The 18,003-nt window shown below is 38.9% G+C and overlaps 1 protein-coding gene across 6 annotated transcripts in view; it reads right to left on the bottom strand.

Moving 5' to 3' along the window:
• DDX46 (DEAD-box helicase 46) overlaps window positions 1–18,003 on the bottom strand; it is a 78,247-nt gene continuing 60,244 nt past the window's right edge. For 3 of the 6 annotated variants that reach the window (XM_035014159.1, XM_035014162.1, XM_035014164.1), the window contains 5 exons: window positions 14,474–14,650; window positions 12,432–12,650; window positions 11,971–12,115; window positions 5,118–5,191; window positions 1,308–3,129 (listed from right to left, as the gene is read on the bottom strand). In XM_035014159.1, coding sequence (XP_034870050.1) covers window positions 3,082–3,129; window positions 5,118–5,191; window positions 11,971–12,115; window positions 12,432–12,650; window positions 14,474–14,650 — 663 coding nt within the window. In that variant the 3' untranslated portion in view covers window positions 1,308–3,081. Of the gene's footprint in view, window positions 939–1,307; window positions 3,130–5,117; window positions 5,192–11,970; window positions 12,116–12,431; window positions 12,651–14,473; window positions 14,651–18,003 lie in introns of those variants that run through there. The other 3 variants (XM_035014160.1, XM_035014163.1, XR_004680881.1) reach the window with 2 other exon arrangements.

Below are 18,003 nucleotides of genomic sequence, written 5' to 3'. Positions count from 1 at the left end.
ATTTAAAAATAAAAACTTCAAAAATATAAATTCCTCTCCAGTCATGTGATCTGATAGTATGTACTTACAAATGCACAAATACCAGCTAAGCAAAGAGGCACTGTAAAGGTGAGATCACTGATATAGTGGAGATTTTGCAAAGAAAATGTTTGTTTACAATTTTTCTTCACATTTCTACTTGGGATTCCTGCCTGAGGAAAATTATAAGTTGATAGAGAAGGGGGGGGGGGGGAAAGACCTTCAAATACCTGCAATTTAAAACACCAGACGATCTTTAACTAGGGAGGGAAATGTAGCCATCTTTAGCTCTGGAGAACTTGCCTAACATTAAGCAGTAAGATGATTATATTCCTAAGCCAAAGAGCCCACTCAAGTGAGATTTTTATTATTGTTTTCTGATGATTATATCACCTAAACTGAATAAAAAGATAAGACATCCCTCCACACATATTCATTCACTCTGTCTTTATATTTACACACCCATCTTAAGTTCAGCTTTTTATGCCAGAAGCAGAAGGCATAAAAAAATGCCAGCAGATTCCAATCCTTAAATCTATGTACCAAACTGTGAAGAACTAGTAGCTCCAGACTCAAATCTAAGAGGAAGCATCTGATCTCAAGGATCACACTGGGCTAGCTACTTAGAACTCCTGCCCGCTGTAAGAGCTTAGCATCCATCATCAACAAAACACAAAACCAGAACATTTTAATAAACTAAATTACAACTTTGGAGGTTTTGCTTTCTAGCTTGTGATCCTTACAGTGCTGATATGCTATTTAGAAACAGATCCCACAGCTGGCTTTATAAGATTTATAAATCCCAGGTACTCAAGAGCTGGTTCTGCTCAAACAAACAACTTCACACGTCGTGGCTACCCGGCTCAGAGGAAGGACTGCAGTCTCAGGTGCAGCTGACCACCATCTGTACACCAATGAGGCTGAGAAGACATGAAACATATCAAATAATAAAGTGTCTACAATGACTTGGAAAGAACTTAGCCATCACTGTTAAAGTCTATACTCCCATTTTGTAAAACGAGTGCACTGTGGCAAAATGCCAACTGGCACATGAACTATTATTTCACCTATCGCCTATCTGTCTTATGCCAAATACAAACACAACCTAAGACTAAGAGGCTTCTTCAGGAAGATATTTTTGGATAGAACCATATATTCTGGGTAGTAGGGTTGCTAAAATTTTTAATAAAGATACAGAGAGTACAATACTTCTCTCACATGCCTACCAATGTAAACAAAATTAGAGCAACAGCATAAAACATTTCAGCAGAGATAATTTTAGGAAAGTGTAGGTTGAATTAACTTTATTTTATAAGGAATTTAGAAAACATGAGCAAATATTGATATTGCATTAAAAAACAATTTAGTCTATACATCATTCTGATTTTAAAAATCAAAGAATCAGTGTGATACTAAAAAATGTTGTAACAGAGAAATGTGTTTCACTTTAGGACAAAATACTATCAGTGGTTTATTACATCTAGATATACAAACATAAAGGTAGTAATGCTAAAATGATGTAAAACTCTGAATCTCAAAGTGATCCAGGAGGCTGAAGGGAGCACCAATTGTCACCAATGTGAGATTGCCATATATTCTATCAAAAGAAACAAACTATCACTAGGTAATAAAAATAAGCAAATAAATAAAAGGAAAGGAAAAGGAGCCCAAGATGCCTGCATTTTAGAGTAAATGGTTTATTTGGTTCTCCTGTTACATGTGTCTGGTCTGTTTTCTTCTTCCAAGAAAGAAGGTAGATATGGAAAGGATCCAAGAATATTTCCCCGTTATATCCATCTTAGTTTTTCAGTAAGAATAACTATATTGAAGAAATAACACTCCTTGTCATTTTAACCACTTAATGTCTTATTAATATGATTTTAGTATGCTTTATTTTCTTCTTTTTAAAAACCTCTTAGGTCAAGAATATTCAGAAACTTCTGTGTCTCTTAATTTAAGAAATATATCTATTTAATTCCTGGAAATTTTCTTTTTTCAAGAAGTGACAACAATACAAAGTTCTAATACACCAGGAGTCTTGAAAAGACTATTGGGTGATCCAATCATAACAATTTAAATTTGAATATTCAGGAACTATATCTGAAGGGTCAAAAATATAATTTATGATTCCTTGTGAGCTAAATTTCATTGAGAGATGCTTAAATCTAAGTCTACAACACAGGTACCATTATGCTTGAAATTTTTAAGAAAGAAAATTCATAACCTACTCAATAATCCTGGAGAAAATGTGGATTAAAATCAGTAGTCTGTTTTTATGTACAGAGGTATAAACAAACATTTTCAGGGGAAAAAGGAAACATTAATATCTACAGGCTACAAATCACTTTCTTTTAAGGAAGAGTAAAAAAGATTTAGTATCTAGACACAGAGCTAGAGATTGTGAGGGGAACCTAAAAGGAGTAAATACTAAAACTCTTTGCAGTGTAAAGAAATGCAAAAAACTCTTAAACTACAAATCTTTAATTTTACAAAACCAAAAAGCAGTCCAACTATTGCCCATTTATGATGATAAAAATTGAAACAAAAACTGAAACATTTTGTAAAAATTCTATTATAACATTCTTAAGTCCAGTTCATATTGTTCCACTGAGTCAAGTAAGATTTAAGCTCAAGGAGGGTGGGGGGGGAGGACACAAAATTAGAGAATTTTACCTTTTTTTGAGGAGATTATCACAATTTCATTTCAAGAGGATAAGGTAAAGAGCCCCTTAGTGACTTGTATACTTTATTACTGTCAATAGAAAGTCCAAATATTTCCATTTTTTTTAAACTTCTGGAATATTATCCAGATATTTAAAATATTGATATTTAAAGTTTACATTAAAGGACATCATATGCTGAAAACAGGTCTGCTTTAAATACAGTTTGATAATTCTGGTGGTACTTACTGAAAGAAGATTTCTTTAGCAAATACTGGTTTCATATATTTAAAAAAATCAGCAAGACAGAATTTTAAAAATCTTAATTTACAATACATTGTAAACAAGACAACTGCCACATGTGTCACAGACCAGCACAAGTAAAAAGTTTTCTCCAGATGTTTTATAAGACTTTGTATCTTCCTTTATTTGTTGGTTGGTATGAATTTTGCTACAAGAGAAAAAAAAAGATACATAGTCAGAAAAAGTAAAGAAAAAGAAAAATACATGTCAAAGAAATTTCCTTTCCAAACTTATAGCATTACCAGATATTTAGAACAGAAAATGTTAGTATTATTATACTGAGGAAGAATAAACTCTTCAATAACCAATCATCTGTCTGTGTTCATGTGACTACTCTTGGACAACAGTTTTGAACCAACTAATGGTGGTGGCATCAAGGTTCTTTCTCTATTACTCCTTGGTGGAACAGTCTTAAAAGCCCTTGATTTAAAGTTTAAAAAAAAAAAAAAGAAAGAAAGAAAAAGAAAAGGTTGTTTTTCTTCTTCCTTCCTGTTTTGTGTAGCTTCTATTCTTTAAACTTTTTATCCCCCCAAAGAAAGTTCTGTAAGGGGAATTTTAGGAAAGACCTCAAACACACATTTGTAGAGAAAGGACAAAGTGTACCCATGATAGGGAGTTTACAAGCTTCAGCTGTTACTAAAGACACAGGGATGGGGGCAACCGGGTGGCTTAGTTGGTTAAGCATCTGGACTCTTGATTTCAGCTCAGGACATGATCTCAGGGTTGCGGGATGGAGCCCCGACGACGCCACCTTCACATTCAGCTGGGAGTTTGCTTCTCTTCCTCTGCCCCTCCCCCACCTTGTGTGCACTCTCTAAAGTAAATAAATCTTAAAAAAAAAAAAAGACACAGGGATGTGTTCACCTTCTTTGGGAAGGTGGTCTATAAAAAGATGCCTTTTCCATGGCATAACCTCTTTGGAAAATTATTTAGCAAAACTTATGTAAAGCTAACTACGTCTACACTATAACTAGCAATTCCACCCCAAGGTATACACCCAAGAGAAAAGCATACTGTATGTACAAACGAGACATGAAAGAATTCTCAGAGAAGGGTCACCTGGGTGACTCAGTTCATTAAGCATCCGACTCTTGGTCTCGGCTCAGGTCGTGATCTCAGGGCTGTGAGATCTAAGCCCTACATCGCTCCAAGCTCAGCGCGGAGTCTGCTTAAGACTGTCTCTCCCTTTCCCCCTGCCCCTGCCCCTGGCACTGTCTCTCTCTCTCTCAAATAAAAGAAAAAAAAAAAAAGGAGGAGCACCTGGGTGGCTCAGTCGGTTAAACGTCTGCCTTTGGCTCAAGTCATGATCTCAGGGTCCTGGGATTGAGCCTCACATAGGGCTCCCTGCTCAGTGGGGAGTCTGCTTCTCCCTCTCCCTCTGCCTCCTCCCCCCTCCTCATGCTCTGTCTCTCAAATAAAGAAATAAAAAATCTTAAAAAAAAAAAGAGGGCGCCTGGGTGGCTCAGTTGGTTAAGCAATTGCCTTCGGCTCAGGTCATGATCCTGGAGTCCCTGGATCGAGTCCCGTATCGGGCTCCCTGCTCGGCAGGGAGTCTGCTTCTCCCTCTGATCCTCCCCCCTCTCATGTGCTCTCTCTCATTCTCTCTCTCTCAAATAAATAAATAAAATCTTTACAAAAAAAAAAAAAGAATGCTCAGAGAAGTGTTATTCATAAAAAAGAAAGTAAAACAGTCCCAAAGTCCAATACATAGATTGTGGGTATATTCACAAATTAAATACTACACAGCCACGAAAGATAATTACTGCTACATGCAACAACATGGATTTCCTCCAAGTAATGTTGAGTCAAAGAAATTAGATACAAAAGAGTACACAGCAATCGATCCCACTTACATGGAGTTCAAAAACAGGTGCAACTAATCTACCATGTTGAAAGTCAGAATACTGTTACATTTGGGTGAGATGAATAGTGACAGGAGGGGCACGCAGGGGGCTTCTGGAATGCTGGTATTGTACTATGTTTCTTGATCTGGGCAGTGATGACATCAGTGTGCTTCCTTCATGAAAATTCACCAAGCTGTATGTTTATGACTTGTGTACTTTTCTGAATTTCTATTATAGTTCAATAAAATATTTACTAAAACAAATTAAGTAAGTCTTTGAGGTTTTCACTCACCAGCCGAATCAGTTCTTCTTTTATAAGCCTGGTGATTTCTGCCTTTGCTTTCTGCACAGCCAGTTCATTGGCACCTGATGAGTAAGAGGAAAACATTATTCGTATTACTAGAATTACACTGGATGTTTATCCATGTCATGGAGATCCAGTAGGAAATACTGTAGATGACTTTTAGAAACACTGTACTGCCTGCCAAGAGAGCGTTTCAGAACCTGGTGGAACATTATCCACATTATATAATGGCTGCTTATTATTCTGGTTACTTTTAGAGTTTCAAATGTAACCAATGAGATCAAATTACATGTAGCGATAAGAGTTCTTGGTAGGGGGGGGCGCCTGGGTGGCTCAGCGGTTGGGTGTCTGCCTTCGGCTCAGGTCATGATCCCAGGGTCTTGGGATCAAGCCCCACATCGGACTCCCCGCTCTGCGGGAGGCCTGCTTCTCCCTCTCCCACTCCCCGCTTGTGTTCCCTCTCTCGCTGTGTCTCTGTCAAATAAATAAAATCTTTAAAAAAAAAAAAAAGAGTTCTTGGTAGGCGAGCGCCTGGGTGGCTCAGTCGTTAAACGTCTGCCTTCGGCTCATGTCATGATCCCAGGTCCCTGGGATTGAGCCCCACATCAGGCTCCCTGCTCAGCAGAAGCCTGCTTCTCCCTCCCCAACTCCCCCTGCTTGTGTTTCCTCTCTCGCTGTGTCTCTGTCAAATAAATAAATAAAATCTTAAAAAAAAAAAAGTTTTTGGTAGGGGGGCACCTGGGTGGCACAGCTGGTTAAGTGTCCAACTCTTGTTTTGATTCAGGTCATAATTTCAGGGGCATGAGATCGAGCCCCTCGTCCTGCTCCACACTCAGCAGGGAGTCTGTTTGAGATTCTCTCTCCCTCTCCCTCTGCCCCTCCTGCTTGTACTCTCTCTCTCAAATAAATAAATAAATCTAAAAAAAAAAAATAGAGTTCTTGGTATGATTAAAAAGAGCAAAGAAAAGATGATTAGCACTTTGTCCAAAAGAGACTAAGAAAAAGTTGAAGAGAAATATAAACTCCTTGGTTCATTTATTTAACAAATATTTATTGGACACTTATATTCCCTAAGGTGGAGGACTACCCAAGTTGAAGAAGTGATGCCATGGAAAATTTTGTGAAGGGAATCCCATGTGCAATGGTACAGATTAAGAAAGGCATGCTTAGGGGTGCCTGGGTGGCTCAGTTGGTTAAGTGTCTGCCTTCGGCTTAGGTCATGATCCCAGGATCCTGGGATCGAGTCCCCCACCAGGCTCGCTGCTCAGTGGGAAACCTGCTTCTCCCTCTCTTTCTCCCTCCCTGCTCGTGCTCTCTCTCTTAAATAAATAATATAGGGGAAAAAAAACAAGGAAAAAAAAGGCATGATTACTGAAGAGTAAGATAAGTAGAGTGTGGTTGGAAAAGAGTGTAAAAGAACACAGCAAGATAGCCTAGAGAATGAGGCAGTCTAGAGACATTCATTCATATAGTTGTAAAGATATTACAACAGAATGAGAAGGGTAGGAAGTAGTCTATCAAAATGACTTCTAAATACCATTCCTTACAAAAACCTCTCCCTCAGTTCTCCAGGCAGATTTAAGTGGCTAAGAGTTGAGAAGCAAAAAAAACTAAGGAAAAACAGGTATTATCAGCAGTCATCATGGTAGATGAAATTCAATTCTGAGATGGCTGTAGTTGAAGAGCTCATGTGACATCCAGTTGGAAATGTCAGTAAGGTCAATGGAAATATGGACCAGAAGTAAAGGAGACATGGAGATGAGAGAGCCATTAAGGGTAGTGTGGAGGGATCTAAAGCCAAGGGACAATGCTAGGAGCAGGTAAGTCTAGATAGGTAGCATACACCAAAAGAATAATAAAAATAAACAAATAAAAGTTAAAAAGGGGGGGGCGGCTGGGTGGCTCAGTCGATTAAGCATCTGACTCTTGATTTCGGCTCAGGTCATGATCTGACAGTCTTGAGATCAAGCCCCACATTGAGTTCTGCACTGGGCGTGGAGCCTGCTTAAAATTCTCTCTCTCGGGGCGCCTGGGTGGCTCAGTCGTTAAGCGTCTGCCTTCGGCTCAGGTCATGATCTCAGGCTCCTGGGATCGAGCCCCGCATCGGGCTCCCTGCTCCGCAGAAAGCCTGCTTCTCCCTCTCCCACTCCCACTGCTTGTGTTCCCTCTCTCGCTGTATCTCTCTCTGTCAAATAAATAAAATCTTTAAAAAAAAAAGATTCTCTCTCTCCCTCTGCCCCACCACTCCCCTCTTTCTCTTTCTCAAAAAAACCCCAAATAAACAAACAATAAAATAAAAATTAAAAAAAAAGTAGATAGGTAGCACAATGCGCACTGATAAAAATGCAAGAGCTGGACCAATAGACTAGAAATTAAGGACTAGGAGTGAAATGTTAAACAATATGAGAACCAATATATAAAACTATGTATTATCATTCTATGTAAGAAAATGAAATGAGGAAAACAAGCCACAAGAATTCCCCTTATTAGACATGAATAACCTTTTCTGATTCCAGAAGGAGCAAAGGAAAGGAAGAGGGGAGGAAGGGAAGGAGATGAAGGAAAAGGAAGAAGAGAGGAGAAAGAGCAAGGGGAGGAAGAAGAAGAAACAGTTTAACAATAGGAGTATGGCTGTGAAGTAGCAACATATCTAATTTAAATCCTACACCTCCACCAGCCAGCAACCACACATTTTAAAGCTGTGGGTGCTGGAAAAGAAGAGAGGTTGATGAAAGTAAACAAAAGGGTAGAATCAAGAGCGAAGTCAGACTAAAAATTACAACCAAAATGAAATTCAGGAGAAAAATATACTACTTGGCATGAGTTGGTGTGAAGCTTGTTGATATCCTGTGCTGTTTTTAAAAAAAGAAAATGACACTCTCACCTAAATCCAAGTAGAAGAGTAATTTTCCTACTTTAGTTAGAGCCTGACCATTTGGACCAGTTTAAAGTTTTGACTTATAAAGCTTCTTTAGGTAATAGGTTACATATGTTTATAAGCTGCCATGGAAAAGAGGCATTTCCTTTCATTGGTCCTAAAACAACTCTGGCTGTTTTTAAGGGATTCTCCACTAGTAAAAAGAGAGGGTCACAAAACAGGCTATTAATTATATAGGATGGCTAGGCACATAAGTCCTTCCTGTTCTCCTTCCCGCTGCCTGGTGGGAGGCCTGAAACTGCTGAGCCACAGAGAGCCTCCAAGGAGCCAGGCAGTAGGGTCCCTCCAATTACAGAACTAGAAACAGATGACAACAGGCTCCTTCCAACACCTGTTTTCATCCTATTAGAGTTCAGTTGATCTGGTTGACGTTTCAAAAACTAAAAAATCCTTTAAAAAACTAATCATCTATGAAAATCTCAAAGCTCTGGATCACTTTAATTACTAATCTCCAGTTCTTAACCATCACCATGGCTCTAGAATTCTAAAGATTCATTTTTGACAAGATTATCTTACAACATAGGAGGAAAAAAGCTGGTTTAGATTATAAAAACTAGACGTTATTTCCTAAGTACAAGTTGACAGTGGAGAGAAATGACCAGAAGCATTCTAAGTGGATGGAAAAGTCAAGCAGAAGCTGTGGGCTTCTCACTTCACTTGGCAGTAGAGGAGATATGTTCTGATAAAGTTCTATGTAAGATGAACCTTGATATATTATACTATACTAAACATAAGTACCTTTAAATTCAAGAATTACATAGAGGATCCTTTCTCAAAGCAATCAATTGTATCTGATTTATGTCTTTATAAGGCAGGCAATTAAAAGTATTGGTTTTGCTTAAATGACACCCATGATATTCAAGCTGAAAATAAAAGGCTGATTACATGTATACAAAGGGTTTTATCATCAGATTCCACTGGAAGACACTGTGTCTCCATCCCGTATGGCCTAAAGAACACTGGAGTAGGGGAGACCTGTCCAGTTCCAAGTGCAGAAAGATGTCAGTGTAATTTTCTCTCCTTGAAGAACTAGGTGCCAGCAATCCTCATTTTACTACACAGTAAGGAAGAGTATCACATGATTTAGAAACACACAGTCACTGGTAGAACAGAAGTCTTTCAGGACACATAAAAGGATGCATTTAAATACCTGACTTAATAAAAGTCACAATCACACACACACAAAAAAAACACATGCAATTTGTTTAGTTCTAGCTCTACATCCTTTGTACACCATTTTAAAACATGCATGAATCTTAAACATGCATGCATTTTAAAATATGCATGAAATAATGGCAGAATGGCAATAACATGGAACATATAAAGGCTGCATTTGAGTTTCCCCATTGCCACAATTCATCATTAACTTTAAAAAGTCCAATAGTGACAGTGCATCAGTAAAAATGGCAGAGCCTGGAACTCCAAAATCCTGTCCTTGGACAAAAAGTGAATAAATTTGCAAAAATCTGAAATCAACTGTATCAGAAATCTGGAAACTAATCAAAAGTTTATAGCACCAGGCAAATACTTACTAAGGGAAAAAAACAAAACAAAACAGCATAACCTTGGCAACAGCACTTTTCAGTGCTTTAACTTACTCTGACCCTATCTTGCACTTTTAGCCAGGAAATGATTTCTACTTAGGGGTAGACGGGATACACACAACACGTGTTTCTCTTCTTGTGTCTTTATGCTAAGATGCCACACAAAAACAACTGAGGTACCAATTCAAAGGAAAGTGACTAAACAGGCACAGCACTAATTAACTTTTAGTCATGTTTGTGGGATTCCTTGTTTTGTCCAGGAAAGAATCAAATCCTAGTATGTAAGCAAATCATCTGTAGATTATATTCAGTAAAGAACTTGCCTAAAATTATACAGTCTTCACAGAATCAAAGAAATGCCAAAATGTAACAAGCACTAACACTGTCACTAACAGCAACAAACCTCATTTACAATATACTTTCAATGGATCTAAATACCTTCTAATGATCTTTCCAACAATAAACTTTAGAGAAAAGCTAACCATTACAGTAGCCACCAGCCATGTATGTGGCTATTTAAATTTAAATTAATAAAAATTGGGGCACCTGACTGGCTCAATCAGTAGAGCATGCAACTCTTGATCTCATTGTCATGAGTTTGAGCCCCACAATGGGTGTAGAGATTACTTAAATAAAAAATCGGGGCGCCTGGGTGGCTCAGCTGGTTAAGCGACTGCCTTCGGCTCAGGTCATGATCCCTGGAGTCCTGGGATCGAGTCCCACATCAGGCTCCCTGCTCAGCAGGGGGTCTGCTTCTCCCTCTGCCCTCTTCCCTCGCGTGCTCTCCATCTCTCATTCTCTCTCTCTCAAATAAATTAAAAAAAAAAAATCTTAAAAAAAATAAAATAAAAAATAAAATATGAATTCCTTTACAAAAATTAAATAAAATTTATAAATATCAGTCACACTGGCCATATTCTGAGCGTTCCACAGCCATCACAGAGTGTTCTCTCAGACAGTGCAGCTTTAAAGAGATCAAATAGAGGACATGCCTGTCAAGTAATACTTCGTATCCTGAAGACAAGTGACTATAGGGCTTAATCAGATGCATTACTCAGAAAATTTATCAAGTGTTTACCATCTGCTCTGAGAATAGAGCAGATGATAAAGTCACCACACCCACAGAACTCTAGTAGGGGAGGGACACAGACAAGTAAAAATATATTACAATTCCTGCGATGAGTACTGTGAAGAAAAACAGGTAAGCTACAGAGTGAAGAGGGATGAGGTAATAAGGCTTCTTTGTCAGAAGTGATGTGTGCGCCTCAAAGTAGGCTAGTGCCCAAGATAATATGTGATGTGAGAGAGGCTCCTCTGGAGCCATCAAAGCCATTTAAAGCACTATGTATGTAGACTCTGAGCTTACAGAACACACAGAATCAACCTCTCCACAGCTCCAAAACCAGTATGCAACAAATACTTAGTTCATTAAATAGATGAAGTGGATCTGGCTGGTCTATACTTGTTAGTCTATTACAAAGATATTCAGATTAAATTTAAATGAAGGGATGCAAGTTGTCCTACTCTACAGTGGAATAATACATTAGGGGAAAAATAAAAATGGAAACTCTTTTGAACTCATTCATGAATGTGTGAAATAAAGTTAAAAAGCAAATCTGACTGGGGTGCCTGGGAGGCTCACTCAGTTCAGCGTCCAACTCTTAGTTTAGGTTCAGATCATGATCTCAGGGTCATGAGATCTAACCCTGCGTCAGGGTCCATGCTCAGCAAGGAGTCTGCTTGAGATTTTCTCCCTTATACTCTCCCTCTGCCACTCTCCCTGCTCCAGTGCACTCTCTCTCACACATACAAACACAGACACACACACAATCTCTGAAATAAATTAAAATCCAAAAACAAAACAAAACACAAAAAACCCCAATTCTGATCACTCTATATCATACCTTACTTATATACTTTGTGTTATGGTATTATCTGTCCACTTCTACTAGTTTTTTTTAAAGATACGCCATGAACTTTTATGGGCATAATTTCACAGGGAATACTTGCTTGGATAAACATTCATCAAGTGAACTAATATACTGATTTACTTTCTAACCTTTGGCCAGAATATTCTACTTATTACACATCAGTCCTTAAAATACATGTTTTCTTTTAGAGTGATTTTCTAATTTGACTGAATAGTCAAGACTAAAAGAGTTCCATAAACAGATCATTCACCTTTCTATATGTACTAAATTTCTAAATAAAGACCTTAAATGATATATGAAACTATTTTTTTCTTATACATGTTCCTTATTTTTATCCTCTCTAGAACTGACCTTATATTCTCTCCATGTCTGTTACATCTCTATCAACTCACCTAACTCAAGACTGCAACAGAACCAACAATACATACTTTCAATTGCCAAGTAAATTTTCCGCTCTCCTTCCTTAGGTTCTTTGCCAGGTGGGAAATATGTTCCTCTGATTGTAATTGCAGCTTCGGAATATTCACTGATTCTCTGCAGAGCTTCCTTCGAGGTAACTTTCCATCTAGCAGTCTATGGAAGAAAGGGTGGGGGGAAAAATCACTTCACAACAGGACAAGAACCTGGTATACTGACAAAGAACAGGCTGGTTAAATAATATTATGTTCAATATTAAGAATATAATTAACACCTTCACATAAAATCATTTAGATCCTAATATAACTAGAATATATTCATAAATATAAAATTTCTATTGTTGTCTCCCTCATCTAAATAAAAACTGAGGTAGCTATTAAAATGTTCATGGGTTTTAAAGAAATTATTTTTGCTCCTAAAGAAGCAAGAGTTTTTACTCCATGATTCAAAAAGGTTTAAAACTGTTACTTGCCTGTGGGAAGTCATTGATCTCTAATTCTTCCTCATATCTCTTAAAAGATTCATTCTGTCCACCATCCTGTCTCTCTTCTTCTTGTTTCTCCAAAGGCACATAATTGAGCTTGGCATTGATCTTTTCAGCAAGTTGCTCTGCAATGGTTTTGGCAGACACGGTGGGAGCCAGAATGGTACCACCTCTGAGAATTGCATTGGTGGCCTGTTGCATCACATCCTGTAGTTAAGAAGACCTACAGTCAAATCTCAAATGAGGGCAGAGACAGGATCAGGGATCCTACCACAAATTATTCTGCAAAGCCACTAACTAGAAGCATCTTTCTAATGCAGAGTCCTACTCAGGTGCAATTTAGCAGTACATATTAATAGTTTAATATATCTATCTCCCTTACTTTGATGAGAAAAATAAAGAACATTCAACTCTATTATTAAAAATTCTACTGGATCATAGAGAATTAGGTAACTCTTGATATCAAACATAGTGAAATACTTCTAAAATCATTTATATAACTTTGTGGCTCCTAAGAATTTCCTCTAAATTAGAATCTTTGTCCACTACCACCACTGAGCTCTCCTCCCCTCATAGCCCAAGCCAATGTACAGTAAATTAACTTACCCTGTTACTTTATTTTGTACTTAAACCTTTTTAATTTGAACTTAATTTTACTATGTGCCTAATGTGGACAGAATTCTGTAGTTAATACATAACTCAAACCCCAAGCTTTTCTAACAATGAGATGGCGTGGCTATTTGATTTCACTTGTAAAGAGTTATTAGCAATAATAATCCCAGAGAATATTAGATTATAATCCCTGTTTTCAGAGGAAGGCCCTATAATCCCTGTTTTCAGAGGAAGTAAGGCCCGAGTATAGCAGACACTTCACGGTAACTCACTGGCTAAACACCTGATCTTAGCCAAGCAGCAGAGAAGTGATCCTCACTGGCTAAACAAAAACAGAAACCTGAGCCTCTAAGCCTTGATTGTGGCTGCCTCACTGAGTCAGTCCACTAGTGTCTGGCTTGGGTCTTTCCAGCTTGGGTGTTACAGTCCTAAAGCTATCCATCTACTGGGCACAGGGCTCTACAGATCCACAAACTCTCAAAATCCTCAAAACACTGTTAAAATAAACAAACTATTCTTTGGGAATGCTATGAAAGTTTACTCTTAGTTAAAAATTAAGTTGATAATTTCTTAAAAATTAAGTTAATAAAAGAGCTCTCAAGAGAAAGATGGCATGTGAAATATTTAACACATTTTACACTGTTTAAGCCCATGTTAGTTTGAGTTATGTAACCAGGTATCATACTTCCAAGGAATTGCTTGTGTGCCTAATAAAAGCAGATCAAAAAAGAAAAAGCCGGGGCCACCTGGGTGGCTCAGTCGTTAAGCGTCTGCCTTCGGCTCAGGTCGTGATCCCAGGGTCCTGGGATCGAGCCCCACATCGGGCTCCCTGCTCAGTGGGGAGTCTCCTTCTCCCTCTCCCTCTGCCCCTCCCCCCACTTGTGCACTCTTTTCTCAAATAAATAAATAAAATCTTAAAAAAAAAACAAAAAGGAGTTATTTCCTTAATATTTTGGTAAGATCAATCAGATTATTACTTTATACAACTATCAACAGCTAAGGGGCGCCTGGGTGGCTCAGTCAGTTAAGCATCTGCCTTCGGCTCAGGTCATGATCCCAGGGTCCTGGGATCGAGCCCCACATCAGGGCTCCCTGCTCAGCGGGGAGTCTGCTTCTCCCTCTGCCTCTGCCTGCCGCTCTGCCTACTTGTGCTCTCTCTATCTCTCTGTCAAATAAATAAATAAAATCTTAAAAAAAAAAAAAAAAAAACTATCAACAGCTAACATGCTTCAGTTAGGAGTTCCAAAACAGGCATTAAGATTTCAGTCAACCATATAAGAGGAATTATCCAAATGCAGTAATTGAAGAATTCTGTATTCAGATTAATGTTAAATTCCCACTAACTCAATGTCTAGAACAACCTGTTCCCTTGTGCTGACATAAAAAGTAATGACTAAAACTTGGAACAAATTACTTAATACCTGAGACTCAATTCCCAAATTCTTCTGAGCATTGATTCTTAGAGCCAATCTCTTAGCAATTTCTAATTTCTCAGCATTTCCTGCAGTTGGAGCAGGAACACTAGATGTTCCAGGAGCAGCCATATCTTTAACTCTCTTCTTTGAATTAAACATACTTTCAATTTGTTCATCAATCTAAATAAGAAAAAGAAAGATTAATAAAAATTGGATTAAAAATACCAATTTAGATATATCCACAGAAACTAATAAAGACTATTTCTATCAAATGGCTAGAATTAGACACTTATATATGTTAATTCAACCACACAGATCAATAGGAAAATAGACCAGCTATTTGTTGAGGGTGGCACATTTTTAAAAATCAGTTACCTATGGCAGGAAAAAGAAAGAAAAGAAAAAGAGAAAGAGAAAGAAAACAGATACAATGCCACATGAACCAAGTGAGCACACTCCTAAGTGGTCCAGAAAATACATCCCAGTTTAGCAATTGAGGAACATGTGCTGTCAAGACAGAGCACCCAACATGATGCAGCTGAGATATAAGTATGACTTGCGGATAAATTAAACTGCAATGAAAAAGGCTGGAAAGGGCGCCTGAGTGGCTCAGTTGTTAAGCGTCTGCCTTCGGCTCAGGTCATGATCCCAGGGTCCTGGGATCGAGTCCCACATCGGGATCCCTGCTCGGCAGGAAGCCCACTTCTCCCTCTCCCACTCCCCCTGCTTGTGTTCCTGCTCTCGCTATCTCTCTGTCAAATAAATGAATAAAATCTTTAAAAAAAAAAAAAGAAAAAGGCTGGAAAAAAGGGCAGTATAACTCAAGGCCAGTAGGCCACTAAAAATACAGTCAACAGTTCTCATGGGGAATGGTCCATGTTCCTAAGATGGGAATCCCCAAATCCTTCCCAACTTCTAAAGTGTAAATGGGTTTGCCTTAAAAACTGGGTAACAGAAGGGCACCTGGGTGGCTTAGTTGGTTAAGCGTCTGCCTTCAGCTCAGGTCATGATCCCGGGGTCCTGGAATAGAGCCCCACGACAGGCTCCCTGCTTAGTGGAGAGTCGGGCTTCTCCCTCTCCCTCTGCCCCTCCCCACTCATGTTCTTTCTCTCTCCCAAATAAATAAAATCTTTAAAAAAAAATTGGGTAACAGAATCAGAAAAGAAGGCTTTATTGTTTTATTCCTTTGAACCAAAAAAGGAAAAACAGTAAGGCTGTTTTCCCCATCAAAGCAAGAACAAAGGGTGAATACCTCAGCTCTTCCAGGAGCCATATGAGTCCAGCTGCAACTGTGTCATTCTAAGGCTGGAAACATCTACCTCATAGGCTATTTGCATTTCCTTTTAAAGATGCCTTCTGCCCAACAATGACTACTGACGATGCCAACTAAAGAGATACAAACCCCTTTATATACTTAAATTAGGCTAATAAGGCCTTATCTGCTAAAACTCAAATGCAGAGAAGAGCTTGTGTAGGGTTTTAAAAATTAATTAGGTGGGGCACCCGGTGGCTCAGTCAGTTAAAGTGTCTGAATCTTGATTTCAGCTCAGGTCATGATCTCAGGGCTGTGAGATCGAGCCCCGCATAGAGCTCCGCTCAGCGCTGATTCTGTTTAAGATTCTCTCTCTCCCTCTCCTTCTGCCCTCCTCCCCACTCATGCGCACTGTCTCAAATAAATAATCTTAAAAAAAAAAAAAATTAACCAGAGAAAGAACCGATATATTTCATATAATGAGATTCAAAATAATGTTCAAAGTAACAAAAAAACTGAGGTGGTTTTTTGGGGGGCCTGGGTGGCTCAGTTGGTTAAAGCATATGACTCTTTTTTTTTTTTTAATTATTTTTGAGAGAGAGAGAGTGAATGAGAGAGAGAGAGATCGAGCACGAGCAGGGGGGAGCGGCAGGAAGAGGGAGAGGGAGAGGCAGGCTCCCCACTGAGCAGGGAGCCTGACATGGGGCTCGATCCCCAGACTCCAGGATCATGACCTAAGCCAAAGGCAGCCGCCCAATTGACTGGGCCACCCAGGCTCCCCTAAAGCATATGACTCTTGATTTCTCCTCAGGTCATGATCTCAGGGTTGTAAGATCGAGCCCTCAGTTGGGCTCGGCGCTGGGTGTGTATCCTGCTTAAGATTCTCTCTCTCCCTCTCCCTCTGCCCCTATCCCCCTAAAGAGAAAACAAAACTGAGGTGTTTTCAAAGCAAGGCCATAATTTCTTTAATAGTCTTCCCCTTCAAAAGGTGGAGCCTCTCCTTGAGTGTGGGCTGGACTTAACGACATATTTCTAAGAACAGAATAAAGTAGTAGTGCCAGTGTGTGTCTTTAGACATTAGTCATAAAAGGCCTTAAGGCTTCCTCTTTGCCCACTCCTTCAGCTCACTCACTTTGGGAGAAGCCAACTGCCATGTTATAAGGACACACAGGCAGAGAAAAGAAAAGAGGTATCCTGGGCCTGGGTGGCTCAGACGGTTAAGCATCTGACTTCGGCTCAGGTCATGATCTCAGGGTCCTGGATCGAGCCCCACATCGGGCTCCCTGCTTCTTGGGAGCCTGCTTCTCCCTCTGCCTCTCTCTGTCTCTTGTGAATAAATAAATAAAATCTTTAAAAAAAAAAAAAAAAAGAAAAGAGGTATCCTGACAAAAGCACAGTGAGTGAGCCATCTCGAAAGAATATGATCCTGTATCAGTCAAGCCTTCAGAAGGCCATGCCCTGGGACAACAGCTTTACTGCAACCTCAATGAGACCCTAAGACAGAACTACAAGCTAAACTGCTCCTGATTTCCTAACCCAAAGGAAATGTGAGATAATAAATGTTTGTTGTTTTAACCTACAACATTTTGACTGATTTGTTACACCATAACCAATAACCAGAACACTGACTTAATTAAATTTTAAGCCAGTATGGTATATTAGAAATGGTATAGGGTTAATGAGAGATCTGGGGTCTGGTGCTGTCTGTGCTTAACAGCCAATGTGGTTGTGGGCCAAATACTTTTTCTGGGCTTCAAATTCCTCAAACGACAAGATCAGATTGAATTCCTGATTCTAAAATTATGTCCTAAGCTCAGGTTTAATACAGTATAATGTATGTACAATATTATATATATATATATATATATATAAAAAAAACACCTTCTATAATCAATGACCAAATGTGTTAGAGGATTTCTGAGTTAAAGTGAAACATGCTTCTTGAAGGGAGGATTTTACACAGCCTTTGATACGCTAATACCACTACTAGTAGTATACACTAGGGATACTTTCCAAAATTATTGTATAATGGAAACATGCTCTTCTAAAGCTCAAGCTTCTTTGGGTTCCAAAGGATACTCTGTGAAACCCTGAATTTGCTGAGTCCTCAGCGTCCCTCTCCACTGGGTCACAAATAATGCCATTAGCTAAGACCATGAGCTCTGAAGTAAGAATGGAATGGGTACAGGGCCCAGTTCATCCCATTAATTGCTATGTAAATCTGAAAAGATTCTTTCTTTCTAAATCTCAGTCTCTTCAATTATAAAATGGGAATACTCTT

This window comes from Mirounga leonina, unplaced genomic scaffold (genome assembly GCF_011800145.1).
Source record: "Mirounga leonina isolate KUSES-001 unplaced genomic scaffold, KU_Mleo_1.0 Mir_168, whole genome shotgun sequence".
Taxonomy (NCBI): Eukaryota; Metazoa; Chordata; class Mammalia; order Carnivora; family Phocidae; genus Mirounga; species Mirounga leonina.
The sequence above is the reverse complement of the archived record's forward strand: the minus strand, read 5'-3'. Positions and strand labels throughout refer to the sequence as shown.